A 13,781-nucleotide genomic window follows, 5' to 3' on the forward strand; every position below is an offset into this window, starting at 1 on the left:
TGCAGATAATCGCGGAAGAAGATGCGCGTTCGATCCACTTTCCGTGTTTGCAAAAGTTAATTGTTGCCTCAGGCTAAAACATGATCGTTTTATAGCGCTAGCGGAAAACTGGAGCATGTTTATGGGGAATTATGATGCGTTTGTCAAGGAAGCAAATTGTGTTGACACTGCGACGGAAATTGGATCAACTGTGCGTTGGGGCAACATTCGAACCGGCTGAGCGCAGTATAAAATAATCCTTTACCTTTTTAAAATGGTAGCCCCGATTAAATCTCCGAATCGTCGGCTTCCTTGTTTGATCCATATGTGACTGAGAAGAAAAAAGAAAGAAAGCAAAGGGTGATTAATTCTGAGCCTGGTTCCTGGTAGTTCTGTTGCTTTCCATATCTTGCAGCGACCGATCTGGGTTCGTCGCTTGTCCGGGTGTTGGTATCGTTTGAAGTTTAATCACGGGTAGGCGCCGTTGCTTACACTCCTTCTCTGTTCGTTCTTTTCTTTGCGCCGACAATACCCACGTGATACGCGCGTCACAGTTGGGGGAGAGTAGCTTCTCGTTTAGTAGATGTGTCCATCGTTTTGAGTGTAACGATCTACCTAAGGTTAAACGGGTTCAAGCAGTGAGTAAGCCTTTTTAATCTGATTGTGGGGTGCAACTGTTAGCTGGGACAAGCTGTTGCTGCTGGAATGTCGGTGACCGTTTTTGGGAATCATCCAAATGCTGCTCCTACCGTGGGGAAAGGAACCGGATATTCCAGCTTTGACCGTATGTTGTGTTGTGAGTTCGGCAGCATGCTTAATTGGAGCCAACGACACCATTTGTCGCATCCCACGTGAACGTTGCACTGGATGTGTCATCTATAGAAAGTATGGTTAAAGAATTATTGCTCGAGTTATACTTTTCACCCCATTTCAATAAACATAAAGGATTCAATAAAAGAAAATATTCAGCTCCATTAACATTTCGTCTCATTAGCCATATTGAAGCACTTGTTCAATTAGCAAAAGTATGCAAAGAGCTTTTTCTACCACGCGGTTTATTTTACATTCAAGCACAGGAAATGTTCTGATCTTTTGGATCAATTTTCAAACCATCGTATCTGGTGGATAATTCGACAGTGATCCGGCTACAGTACATCATACGCTACGATAATTGGATACACACAAAATTGCACCTTTTAGACACAAAATGTAAATGTAAATGAGGCTTAAAAGTGTTTAAGTAGCTGCGCTGAGCAATGGTACTGGATGGAAGTCATCGAACAAATGATGTCTTTGGCACCCTTTCCTTGACCTATGACTATTACCTGTCCAACTTTCGGTTGTATTCTAGTACCTTTGACCCAACTGATCTTGAACCGATCTCCCTTACGCCAGGGAGGTAATAAAACATGCTTCCATATTCTGAACGAAATGGCTGTGCAATAAAGTAAAACAAAGATTGACTCCTGAACCACGTCGTCCACTACACAAATTACTTGTGGGGATGTTTTTCCTTTGAAGATTATTCTACAGATCACTTTTTTCCGTCTCATTTACATTTCTGAGGCCATTTAGTTATGTACAGAAGGGACGTGTACCGGATGTAGCCACTTAATATATCCACCTTAGTTACTGACCATCCGCCCGTCGGCATACATTGTTGAAACACTTCACATCTATTGCATTTTGTTTACGGTACGGTTCTTTACCAAAAAATCACTACACCATGACTAGTGTAGTCAACAGCTGAGCATACTTAGTGAATTGGTATCCAATTTCAACTATTTCCTTTTATGCAGATCAAACCCACCACAGCATCGTTTCGTTCGCCCAAGGCTATGGTTGATCTTTTGCTTCTACGGCTTTTAGCATGCGAGGTTGGCTATGGTAGCACGATCGATGTCAGGCAAATGGAAGCGTAAGCAGATATGCACACATCCACCGTCAGAGCCAATCCCACCGGCGCTAGCAAGCGTACATGTGCAAGCAACGATATGCTTTTCGGGGCATCTGTGCATCAGATGCGCTTAAGATTACACACAATTTACATACGCTTGCGTACGGTACACCGATGAGATTCCAATGCAATGCATCCCTTTGTTTGACATTTCCTGTGCGGAATTTCGAAAATAAAACATCACACGTCATTGTGGTTGAGGTTGGGTAGCATCAGTCAATGAGAAGCGTATCATAAAACAGCATTCGTCAGGAGATAACACGTAACAGATGTTTAAACAAATTCAATCAATTGACACCTGGGACTAAGAAATTTAACAATTTAATACCTGGGGCAGCCTAGCAGAGCAATGTTTTCGACGGGGTTTTGTACCTAAAACAATTGGAGGCATTGTGGAATATTATTAAAGCGTAGGACATGCTGGCAGAGGTGCTAAAATATGACAAGATTTATGACATTATGTCACCTGGCGCTTTGTTAAAATCCCACAAAGCTATTTTGTCACGTTTGTAGCTTTGTTGTACACTCTCAACAACAAGAATAGTATGCAGATACCGTTGTTGTCACCGTTCGTCGCTCGTTATACACAACAATCAGTCTGCTAATGAACAGCTACCATCATCACCAGTGTGTTCTTCTATTCTCTAATCCTCCAAAATCTATCACTAAATTAACTCATCAAGATCCGTCCGGAGACGATGGCAAAACATCACACTAATCAGCTACAAGCAGCCCACTTCCTTTTACAGCCACTCAGCAGCCATTCTAAACCTTGGCACAAACAAAACCTTCATGTTTTGCCAATTATTTCCCCAATCCATTGGCAATCATCAGCGGTAGCGCGGTGTTTGCTGGTGGCCAAAAATGGGATTGCAATAAAGCTGCACTCGCATCTGCCAAGTTCAGACCGCTCGCACCTCAAGCCTTCGCGTTTTATACGAGCACAGTGGAAAGCACACCTTCCAGCGGCTGAAGATGAGATGCGTTGAAAGGAAAGAAACATTTAACCATCATCACAATCAAAATCCAACCATTCCTGCACTCCCTGCCGTTCTGCGTTTAGAGTCGGACTGAGTCGAAAGAGAGTTGATGGGTTGTTTTTACCAATCTTTGCTTGTGATACGAAACGACCTTTGCAACAAGACGTGTAGTGGCGCTGGAGAGACTTATCACCCGTCAACACATGAGTAAAAGTTCACCTGTTCACATGCTGCCCATATGTCTGCCACGGCAACGTTGCAAGGAGAAGTTTTTCGTGCTAGTTTTTTTTTAATGTTAAGAAAATGTCAAAACAAAAATACGCACAACACTGTAAATGGCAAAGTCAATCGAAGGCGGATCGTTAAATGCGCATCCACAACGCATATCAACAGCAGCTTCTACATCGGCGTCATCATCATTATCAAACAGGCTGGATGAGATTGTTCAACTCATTTCTCCCACGATTGCAGGTGGTTTCTTGCGTATAATTTTTTAGCTCAAAATTTACATCTCTTTTATAGACTTATTTCATATACCATTTGAAAGCGAGCTGATTTTTTGGCTCATTTTTTATTAAACTTTGATTTTTTTTCAATCTATTTATTTTTAGTTTTACCTAGTTCAATTGACATGCTTAAGCTACATTGACATGATGATATTATTAGCGCCGATTACCAACCGAAACAAGCTTGTTGAAGGACTCGTCTGTAATGTTTCCATCATCAATCATCCAGCCACTCCAGTTTATCCTAGTTTACCTCTCATTCCTCTGTTTACACTTGAACCTGCGACACGTTCAAACGAAACGCAAATCTTGGCCTTGGCTTTGGCACCACCTGGAGCTGCTACCAAGTCGTTTCCAAACAAGCTTTCAAAAGCGTGAACACGTTTAGCGCCGGATCGACGGATGATACATATCTGTCGAAAACTTATTCGGCAAGGTGCAATCCACCCCAAATTGGTCCACTTTGCGGTGCTGCGGTCTCGACAATTGTTGAAAAACGGACAAACATGATGCTGCTCCTATTATGTCGCTTGCACAAAGCGGTTCATGGGGCGGCATAATGTTTGGATTTGAATTTTTCTGCCATTCTGTGTTTCTTTTTGTGTGTGTGTGTGTGTGTGTGTGTTGTCGTAACTAAATCCTTGACGATCGGATTACCAGGATGGAATGCATTAATCGGCCAGCTCATAAACGGCCATTGTGCACTCATTTGCCCTTGCTCCATATTATTGAACAAATCGTGAACATAACGTGCGACCCAAATGAATGGTCTCAAGAGGTGAATCAACCATACACCTCCTTTGCCTCACACACACACTCGTGATCAACGCTAATTAATCGCACGATGAGAAACTGTACCAAGCGCGGAGTGCATGGCAAGTTCTTCCAATCGGTCCGATGCTGATCATCAATCCACGATTCAAGTCAATTGATCGATTTATGCCAGCGCGAAGTGTGGCACCTCTCAACTCCCACTTTGGCCCAGTCAATGTCAACACATTGTGCGACCGACCGGATGGCTTCCTTTGCAGCGCATAATTTATGCACCCTCTCGTGTACCCGGGGATGGTGCAGCTAGATTTATTAAGCCATTACTTCTGCTCCTCCCAACCACTCCTGTCCCCTGGAGTCTCCCTCGGTGGCGCTTTGACTTTGTCCAATTTGCCGAACCGATCGGTGGCTTCGGCTGCTGACGACGGCCGACACACCAAACAAACAAGCGCTGTGCTCGGTTCGGAACAATTGAACCTTTAATCTAGATCTGGCGGCGGCATCTTGCGGCTAGTCGCACGACGACCAAACGTGACCGTGCGCGGGAAATCGGCCGGACCTGCGGCCATAAATAACTTTCGACTCAATTACATGCACCCGCAGCACCCCCAACAAAACGGAAAGGAAGAGATCAAGGTGGTACGGTCAAATTATCCTTCCCCAAAAACCAAAATGCGGGAGATTCTACGCCGCGCGAAGCGAACCGCACCGGCAGCAGTAGTAGTTGACTTAACGCTCACTCTCAATTAGCATACAATTTCAGTAAGGAAGTGATTACGAAATCCGTCCAATTTCCGTTCCGTGCTGTTTGCCCTATCGTTTGTGCCGTGCTTCTACGTTGACCTCCAGAGATTGGGACAGTTTGCCAATGGGAAAATGCGCGATACGGATGCCATGCACAAGTTCTCACAGGCGCAGACTTTGCGGTGAGCTTTTCTGTTTCCCGCCGCCCAAAACAACATATCATCACTTACCGACATTACCGGTGTGGCAAACGGGCACAATGGAAAAACGGTGGGAAATACGGTTCAGTTTCGAACCGCTCGTGTCGTGTCTTACAGTTTGCAGAACGCGAACGCGCGTGCTTTACTTTGCATTAGATCTAATCCACCGCAAAAGGTCAGAGTCTGTAATTAACCGGCAGCAGTCGGTAAGTGTAGCGGAACTGTGGAAAACTGTGGCAGCAATTTTCTCGATCTCTGGGCACAGTTGCCGTGTTACTGTTTCGTTTGCATGGTTTTAAGGTTGGCGCAACTGTGTTCTATGCTGTGTCTAGTTGTTCGCAAAATCATCATCCATCAGGTTGAAATAATTTTTGCCAAACCAGATAAGATCAAAATCACTCAATGGTGTGTGTGCACGTTTGATGGTGCATGAGAGGTCCCAAAGAACCCACCCTCACGCTCACACGAACAGTGTCATTTACCAGTTGATGTAGTACCACCGATTAAAGCGGAACATTGGGCAATCACATTCGGCACTCATTCTCCCATCCCGGTGTGCAATACATTTCGAGTGCAGTATTTAAATGTATTCCCAACCTGTCACTTGGCCATCATAATTATGCGTGACATGCTCCCCCCCCCCCCAAACGGACGTGTCTTTCGTGTGCATTGTGTACGTCAAACGGCAGGAGCACTGCCGGCTGATGGGATGGATTCGTTACACTTCACTCACTTGCTGACGGGCGGCATGTAAATCGGGTCAACCTGATGGGCTGATGAGTAAGATTTCGGCTGCGACAAAGTGTGGGAAACGAATAATTTCCAGCGCGCCAAATGACCGCTCGAATTTGCCCTTTTATCATGCGATTCGGTCGAATTCAGGGTGGTGGCCGCTCACTAGGTTGGAAGGTAAAATAATCACGATCGTGGTGCACATTGTTTGAATTTTTGATTAGATAATTAGTTTCATTAGCACTGACCTTGGATAAGGAAGCTTTTGAAATTTGAGGTGTGGGTGATACGGAAACATAAGATTTTACTTAAATTTGGACCTTTTTCCACAGTACAAGGTGACCAGCAGAAAATTAAAATTTGATGCTTTGGTTGTGTTTGGAAGCATTGTTAGCGAACCAATTAGTCGTTTGCTTCAAAATCTACAAATCAGTGACAAGATCATTGTTGAGGTGTGAGAGAAGTGAATAAACTATTTTTCAAAACTAAAATGCTAATATAAGTACTGGTAAATGACGCCAATTTCTGAAAAATTAAGAAAAACGCCAAAGAGACAATAAATTTGATATAGATTCTGCCATAACTAAAGCAAATGAAAGCATGCATTATTCCTATTTACTCATTCTCATGTGGATATAAAACGTCTCACGGAAAGGTACTTGATTGTAGAACATATAAAAAAAACATTTTAACAGGACTCCACAGCTGTGGAATCGATCATCATCAAAACAAGTTCATACCAGATTTTCAACAAAACTTTTGCTTTAAACGCGATGATCTGCGACATCTATCCCTTCCTAGTGTTCTTTTGATAGATGGCAACACTCATTGGATTGCTGCTGGTAGTTTCAAATTTCCAGCGAGTGTGAAACCTAACCCATACAATCCCAAACCCTCCCACAATCGCTCGGCAACCGGAGACCATCCAAAACCCTCGCCAGAAAACAAATGCCCCATTTGTGGCAATCAATTTTCTCCCATTCCATTTCCCAGGTGATATAATGCCTCAATCGTTCGGCTACCGTAGGGGAATGACGACACCCAACCAACGGCCACGTGCTGGTCAGTTAACCCACTTTCAGCGCAGCTGATCCCGTAGAATTGAGACTAGACAGTTTACGGGGGAAAGAAAAACAGACAAAAACAAAACACCAAACCGCGTCTACCGCGTCTGGCGGTCGAAGTGGAATCAAAACAACATTAACTTTGACTCCATAGCCTACGCGATGAAACGTTTTCTTCACCTAACAAAACGACTTTCAGCAGCAGAGCCGCCGAAAACGCCACGGTCGACCTAAAACAGGGTAACACCAGCCCGCCAGCTCATTGTTTGCAAATACTTGGTCTGGTCAGAATTCTCACACATTGCTTGATCGTTGCCTGCAGCAATAAGCACATCGCGTACAAAACGGAGCATTTTTTGTTTTGCCTTTCCCGAGATGGGTTTCCTTTAGTTTTCCACAAGCTTTATCTGATGTTTTTGCGGGTTAATTTGTGCCCTCTTGGCGATATTTCATTTCACTGCTTCTGCGGCTCGCTGTTTCCATGGCGATGCACACAACGAATGCACAGCATTGCAGAATGCACCGACGAATGCAGAAGTTTCCAGTAGCGGCAGAGCATACTTTTGCAGCTGAAACGACACCGAAAGATGTGTACCGATCATCTTGAGATCTGCCGGACGGCATTCGGCGCAAAGATCGAGTTTCGGGAGGCGTACCACCGGACCCGTTCTTGCAACACACCCAAGCAACACTTTTGAATCGTTTGCATTTGCATGCCGGCGGCCGGACAGCAAAGTGCGTACACAGACGAAGTTCTGTGGATGGCCGCTAACATTGAAAACGGTGAACAACCCGCGATGGCACCCACACCGCCCCTCTCACAATATGTTGCAACATAAGCATCAACAGCATCAGTGGACGCACTGTTTGCTATCTTCACAGCTCTCGCCACCCTCGCCTAAATGGCGCGAAAACAGCGCAAAACAACTGTTGGCAAATAGGTTGCCCAAGCTTTGGAAAGGTTTGGTAGAGACAATTAAAATACTATTTTAAGGTTTTCGATCGAAACAGATAGGAATGTTGTTCTCGTACTTCCAATTACGGTTTGCAGCTTGTGACGAAAATGAAAACCAACTCAACATGGCGTTTTTCGTCAGCCAAATTGCATCGCTGCACCGTGCAAGATACATCCCGTCTAACAGAAAGAAGCTCCAAAACCAAAATCCACCTGTTCATTGCACTGCTGATTGAGTAATTCGTCATTTGTCCGCGTAATGCAGTTCGAGATGGATCTCTGATTGCTAGTTGGAATCTGTTTTTTTTTAGGGGCACAAACACAACCTTTCTCGACGGGCCTCCGGTGGCCAATGTTGTGTAAGGTGTGAAGATGAAATTGAGACTCTTTCACTCGACGAGTACAAAAGCATGGGACGAGCCGGACAGGAAATTGGCAGTAAAATTGTAACGCGAACCAATTCTCTTACGGATGGTGAATGATTCCCGTTATTTAAGTGGTTTTTCTTTAGCTCCCGTGATTTCGGTTCGTTTTGTTGTGTGAAAAGGAAAAGGCGTTGAATTAATAGCAGGCATCGGAAGGTTTTCCGTGTACATTGCTCACAAAACCATAATGCCAAAATGTTGTAAAAATGAGGAAACGAAGAAATCGCTTTCTTAGCTAATGTAAGTTGACCTGTAACTTATTGTAAATTATTCATATGATTACAGCAGCAATGATTGTTATGTTAAAAAAGGGATCGTAACTAACCGTTCGTCTCATTGTGTAGTGCTGATAATATATCTTCAATTAGTGATCTTTAGTAACAAAGCCCTTTCACTACTCTTTGGGAGATTTCAATGCACGAAGAGGCAGGCAACCCTTCAGCATCTCGTTAGCTGACAGTACTGGAACGATACGTCATCTTCCCTTTACCGCGAATCCTTTGCGCCCAATCAACACCTCCCCCCTAAATGAAGCCATTCTAAACAGTTGCCGATCATTGACACATCTAACGCTGACGTCAGCCGAACCGTTGCCATCATTATTCATCGCGAAATTATTAACTTATTTTACTGTCATGTTCAACCGGGAGACATTTGTCACCTTTTGGGAAGCCGCTCGAAAATCGCGCACTGTACAGCCGTCTGCTAAACAATCGCTGCTAAAGAGCTACGCGGAAAGTACATAACATTTCAAACCGCGCTGCGTGTTGTATCGCCAAGATGCGCGCGATTATTATATCCATTGACGATGGCTTTGCCTCGCATAGTCGCACAAACACACTCGGTACGCGGTGAGTACTCTGCTCTGTTAAACTTCAGTTCCAACACACACCGATCGATTAATGTCAAGGGCAGTGCGACGATGCCGACAAAACGGCGGCAAACGACGACACTCGGCATACCGGTTCAACGCCGGGTGTCGATCAATGAAGAATGGTGTGTGTGTGTGTGATGTGTCCGTACCAGTAACAACACCCATATCGACGGAAAGATGGTTGTTGAGAACATCTTCTTTGGGTAAACTTTTTTTCTTTTCTTTCTACGCTATTACGCTAAAAATGTCAAATGTAGACAAATGAGGACGATTTGTTTGCTTGGTTATTTTTTAACTTTAAATAAAACCAATACGACTTGTTACACTAGTTTCTTTTGCTACCTCAGCGAAAGGTTCCTAAACATGTGAAATTCATCCAATCATTGCGCCTCGATGATTTCATGTACATCGTCATTACCGAAGCAAAGCCTGGAGGGCGACTAATGAAAGCTTCAGATCTGGGGGTGGCACAAGACTAATTTTTAATTTAAGCTTTATGAAATGATTGCCGGCGTCGTGAATGATTGCGGAAGTAAATACCTCGCTCTCCAACCAACGGAGGTTATGATGGTGGTACGAATTATTGCGGCCTTTAATTGAGTTACAAATGGACAATAGCGTCCTTGGCCAGCGGTAAGGCATGGGAACGCACAAAACCGATAGATTTAACGATTTTTTTCCAATTGCATCTACTAAAGATGGATACACAGTGGGGGAACTTGTGCTGGTACACGGTTTTGGAGGAATGGCATTTGAAAAAGATAAGAATTTACAAACAGTACATTATCCACTCCAAGCACACTTGACTTACTTTCATCTCTAAATCTGTGTTAGTCTCATCCGATCGAGTGATCGTAATGATGGGTTCAAGTTTGCCAGTAATGTAAGAGTGGACGTACGAGTGGATATGTAAAAAAGCAGCATAATTTATGCAACACGTTGTTTCAAGTGCTCGGTGCCGCTACAACAGGGTCAGCATTATTGAATGCAAACAAAAACAGCTCGAAACGGTAAGCTTCGCTTTCAAATTCAAGCGAAAGCCGGCTGATTATTTGTACTACCCATGTAATTATGTTTGTTTGCTTTCGGAGGTTGATGGTGGCCTTCGACGGGGTGCGTTGTTACAAACAAAAGACGTCCACTAGAGAGTATTAGGATTAAAGGAGACAGATCGTTACAGTAGATCAGTGATCAGCTTCTGCAGGCTTGAGGTTGCTGTATGTACGATGCTGAAATGAGTTGGTTTGAATTTGGCAAACATAGATACTTTCATAAGTGCTCGCATCGTATCGAAACAACCCTTTGCATCCCGGTACGAGCATCACGACACGTTACAATGAGCATTTGCGTTTCCCAACATCCCAGCTCATCAGCACGTTCGATTGTCACCACATTTAGGGTGACAAACGTGTGCCAACTTTGTCCTCGGCCGAGCACAATTTCTGCACCCGGCCTTTGTTTCGGTGCATGGAATGGTGTTGCCAATAATTACCGCTTTCAACATCGCTTCCCAGCTCTCCTCTTCGTTGTGTGTGTGTGTGTTTGTCGCACGTTCAAAGAGATGAAGAGGTGGAAAATTCATTAACCAAAAGTCTGGCACATTACTGGTGTATAAATGGAAGAAGAAACCCTCCAATCCCCACGGCTAGACAAAGCATGACCAAATGTTTGATTCAATCACGTTGCACGGTGTCAAACAGGCAATCAACACAGTTTGTATCCACTATCGGTGAGGTTTATGGCGATTATGGGATTTAATTAGCTTTTGCACCTGCTCGAGAATTGAGCTTTAGAAAAAAAACTATTTAACTATAGCCCCAATAGCATCAGCTAACGATTGGGAGAGCTTTAAATGGAGTTACATCTTTGCCGTGACATGACCGTGACACGATCAAAGCGTATCGATTGAAAAATTACATATTGTACCTCAAAGTTCTCACACGCTCGTAGCATCGTAAAAAGCAGCTTTAGCTAATAACAATACCTTCTCCTCGTTTCTCTTTGCTCTTCAGTCGCGACCGCTCAACGATGGATCGTTCAAGTTTGGCACCAGGACAAGCTTTTCCTGTACTGGCCGGGCGGCCGGCTACTATGCGGACGTTGAAACGGGCTGCCAGATCTACCACATGTGCGACGGACTCGGGCGGCAGTTCAGCTACGCCTGTCCCAATACGACACTGTTCCAGCAGCGCATGCTCATCTGTGACCACTGGTACATGGTCAACTGCTCCAAGGCGGAAAGCAACTATGCGGCAAACCTGTTGATCGGTAGGAAGCAGCGAAGAATCAACATCTGTGTCGGAAGGGTGGCGAACAATTATGCACATAATTACCTTTTTCTTCGATTTCAGGCCAACGGGATAAGCCCTTTGTGCCGGAGGAGGAAAACGAAATCCGGACACCACGACCGGATCTGCTCGATCGACCGGATGCGCTCGATTTTGGAGCACCGTCGCTGAAGAACTTCTTTAAGGTAGTTTCACAGAACGATGGACGCGGGGTGTGCCTATTCTCACCACAAACGATGTTATTTTATTGCTTTTTACTTTCACCAGTCGAGTACACCTGCACGACAGAATGCAATTTTCGACACGCAAAGCCGTTCCCGCTCGTCAAGCTCCAACATCGTGGGAAAGGGACAGAGCGAGAAGCGTACGACCACCAGCCCGAACGCGGAGATCTTCCAGGAGAGTGCCAGCAACCACGGGCTGCCGATCCACTGGAGCGGCCGATTTGCCGATGAGAACGCAACGCCGACGAATGAGACGCAGCCCGCGGCTCGTGAACAGCCCGGCCAAACCAAGACCAAACGCGATGAGGACAAAAACGAAAGCCGAAAAACGATCACCATCACGACGAGCGAGCGACCAGCGGTGACGGTTAAAACGCCTTCCCGTCGCTACGAGCCTCCTTTCACGCCGACGGAATATCAGCAGCGCGGTGTGGTGCAGCAACCCGTTCCAACGGCCGACTCGAACCTGAACACCATTCCAACGACGGTAGCACGTGGCTCATCGTTCGTCCCGAACGTCCCGACGACTACCACCGTTCGGCCACGTGTTCCCAGCACTCAGCGCAGCACGATTAATGTTTCGACCACTGCGAAGCCTCCCGTAACGACGGCTTCGGTTCGCACAACGAACCAAACGCCACCCAGCACTCAACAGCTTCCGCGCTCACAGCCTGCACAGTTCCAACCGCTCGCAGCGAGTCCGCAGGTGTCGGATCTGTCCGATCCACGCCAGTCCATTCTGCCACCGAAAGCGATCCTTTTTAGCCCGCCGGCAGCAACAGCCGGACTGTTTGAGAACCGATTCGCCAACCAGCGTCCCCAAGTCGTCCCAGCGGGTGTATCCGCACCCTCGCGGGAGCTTCTGCCGCCGTACGAGAACCTGGCCAACTTTGATCAAATCAAAACGCGCTACACAAGCGAGTCCATCTACACGCGCCAACCGATCACGAACGAACCGTCTGCCGGTCCGGTGAAGACGGCCATCGACAAGCTGGCCGTGGCCGATCCTCTTCCTGCTGCCCGACCCACGCCCACCAATCAGGACAAAATTCCACGTCCATTCAGTGTGCCGAAGCCTGCCAACGATCTAGTGCCGCCGCGCAAGGAGTACGTATTCTACGATGACGCGACCACACAAGGTCCTCCGATCTACTACCAGTGGAAGTGGTCGGTTCCATCGTTCGGCCTAGATCCACCCGGTCTCGAAGCACCGGCAGCACCAGGCGCACCGAGCGTTGAAGGTAGTACACTCGATGGGCTGCTGCCACCGGTAAGCAACCGCAAGGTGGACAATGACGCAGCAGACGATCGCCTGAACGCCCAACTAAACCCAGCCTCCCAGGAGCACCTAGCGCACGATGGGGGCCAGAGCCGCGAACACAACCAGACGGCACGTTCCATCTCCTCCGAGACGGGCAATCTCGGCGAGAATCGGGTGGAGGTGGAAAATAAATTGGTAGTGCCGCTGCCGCAGCACAACTATCTGCAGCTGCGCCAACAGTTTGCCATCCCGGACTTTACCTTCCCGCTGGACGGTGCGGCCAAGGGGGGCCAGTACGCCAACGTCGAGGCAGTCGATTCGTTCCAGGTGAAGATCCCGAGCGATGCCTCATCGCGTGGCAGTGCGCCGCCCGGTGTCAGTGCGCGAGCGTGGTACGGCGAAAACGCACGATGTCCCGAATGCCATCCGGGGTTCCTGCGACCGGGCAGTTGTGAACCGTGCGTAAAGATTCGCCGATGAGACAGTTCCCGGGGGCAGCGCCATGTTCGCCAGGCCTGCAAATGCATTTGAGTACATCGTCTTCTCCATTCATCATCACCTTTTTGCCCCACCCCCACCTTCAGGTTCAGCATCATCAACCATTCATCTGAGCACCATCATCCTCGTCACCCGCGGTCGGGAAAGGTTTCCTTGCTTCCATTCAGAATGTGCGATCCCTGGACGCGGTATCACTGGTGCGCGTCCTGCTGTAAATACACGATCCTTTCTTTTTTTTTAATGAATAGTGCATGTCTAATATGTCGATTTCATGTACGGCATAACGTATGATTAAATAAAGTATGAAAAACTGTACTGCCGTT

At 46.4% G+C, this 13,781-nt stretch overlaps 1 protein-coding gene across 3 annotated transcripts in view; it reads left to right on the forward strand.

The window, feature by feature from the left end:
* LOC1271483 (mucin-5AC) overlaps positions 1-13,773 on the forward strand; it is a 33,679-nt gene extending 19,906 nt beyond the window's left edge. For all 3 annotated transcript variants that reach the window (XM_310283.8, XM_061645530.1, XM_061645531.1), the window contains exons 3-5: positions 11,200-11,455; positions 11,539-11,660; positions 11,743-13,773. In XM_310283.8, the coding sequence (XP_310283.8) occupies positions 11,200-11,455; positions 11,539-11,660; positions 11,743-13,440 (2,076 nt within the window). In that variant the 3' untranslated portion in view covers positions 13,441-13,773. The remainder of the gene's footprint in view (positions 1-11,199; positions 11,456-11,538; positions 11,661-11,742) is intronic.
* The last annotated feature ends 8 nt before the right edge of the window (positions 13,774-13,781 follow it).

The sequence above is a fragment of the Anopheles gambiae genome, chromosome 2 (assembly GCF_943734735.2).
Source record: "Anopheles gambiae chromosome 2, idAnoGambNW_F1_1, whole genome shotgun sequence".
NCBI lineage: Eukaryota > Metazoa > Arthropoda > Insecta > Diptera > Culicidae > Anopheles > Anopheles gambiae.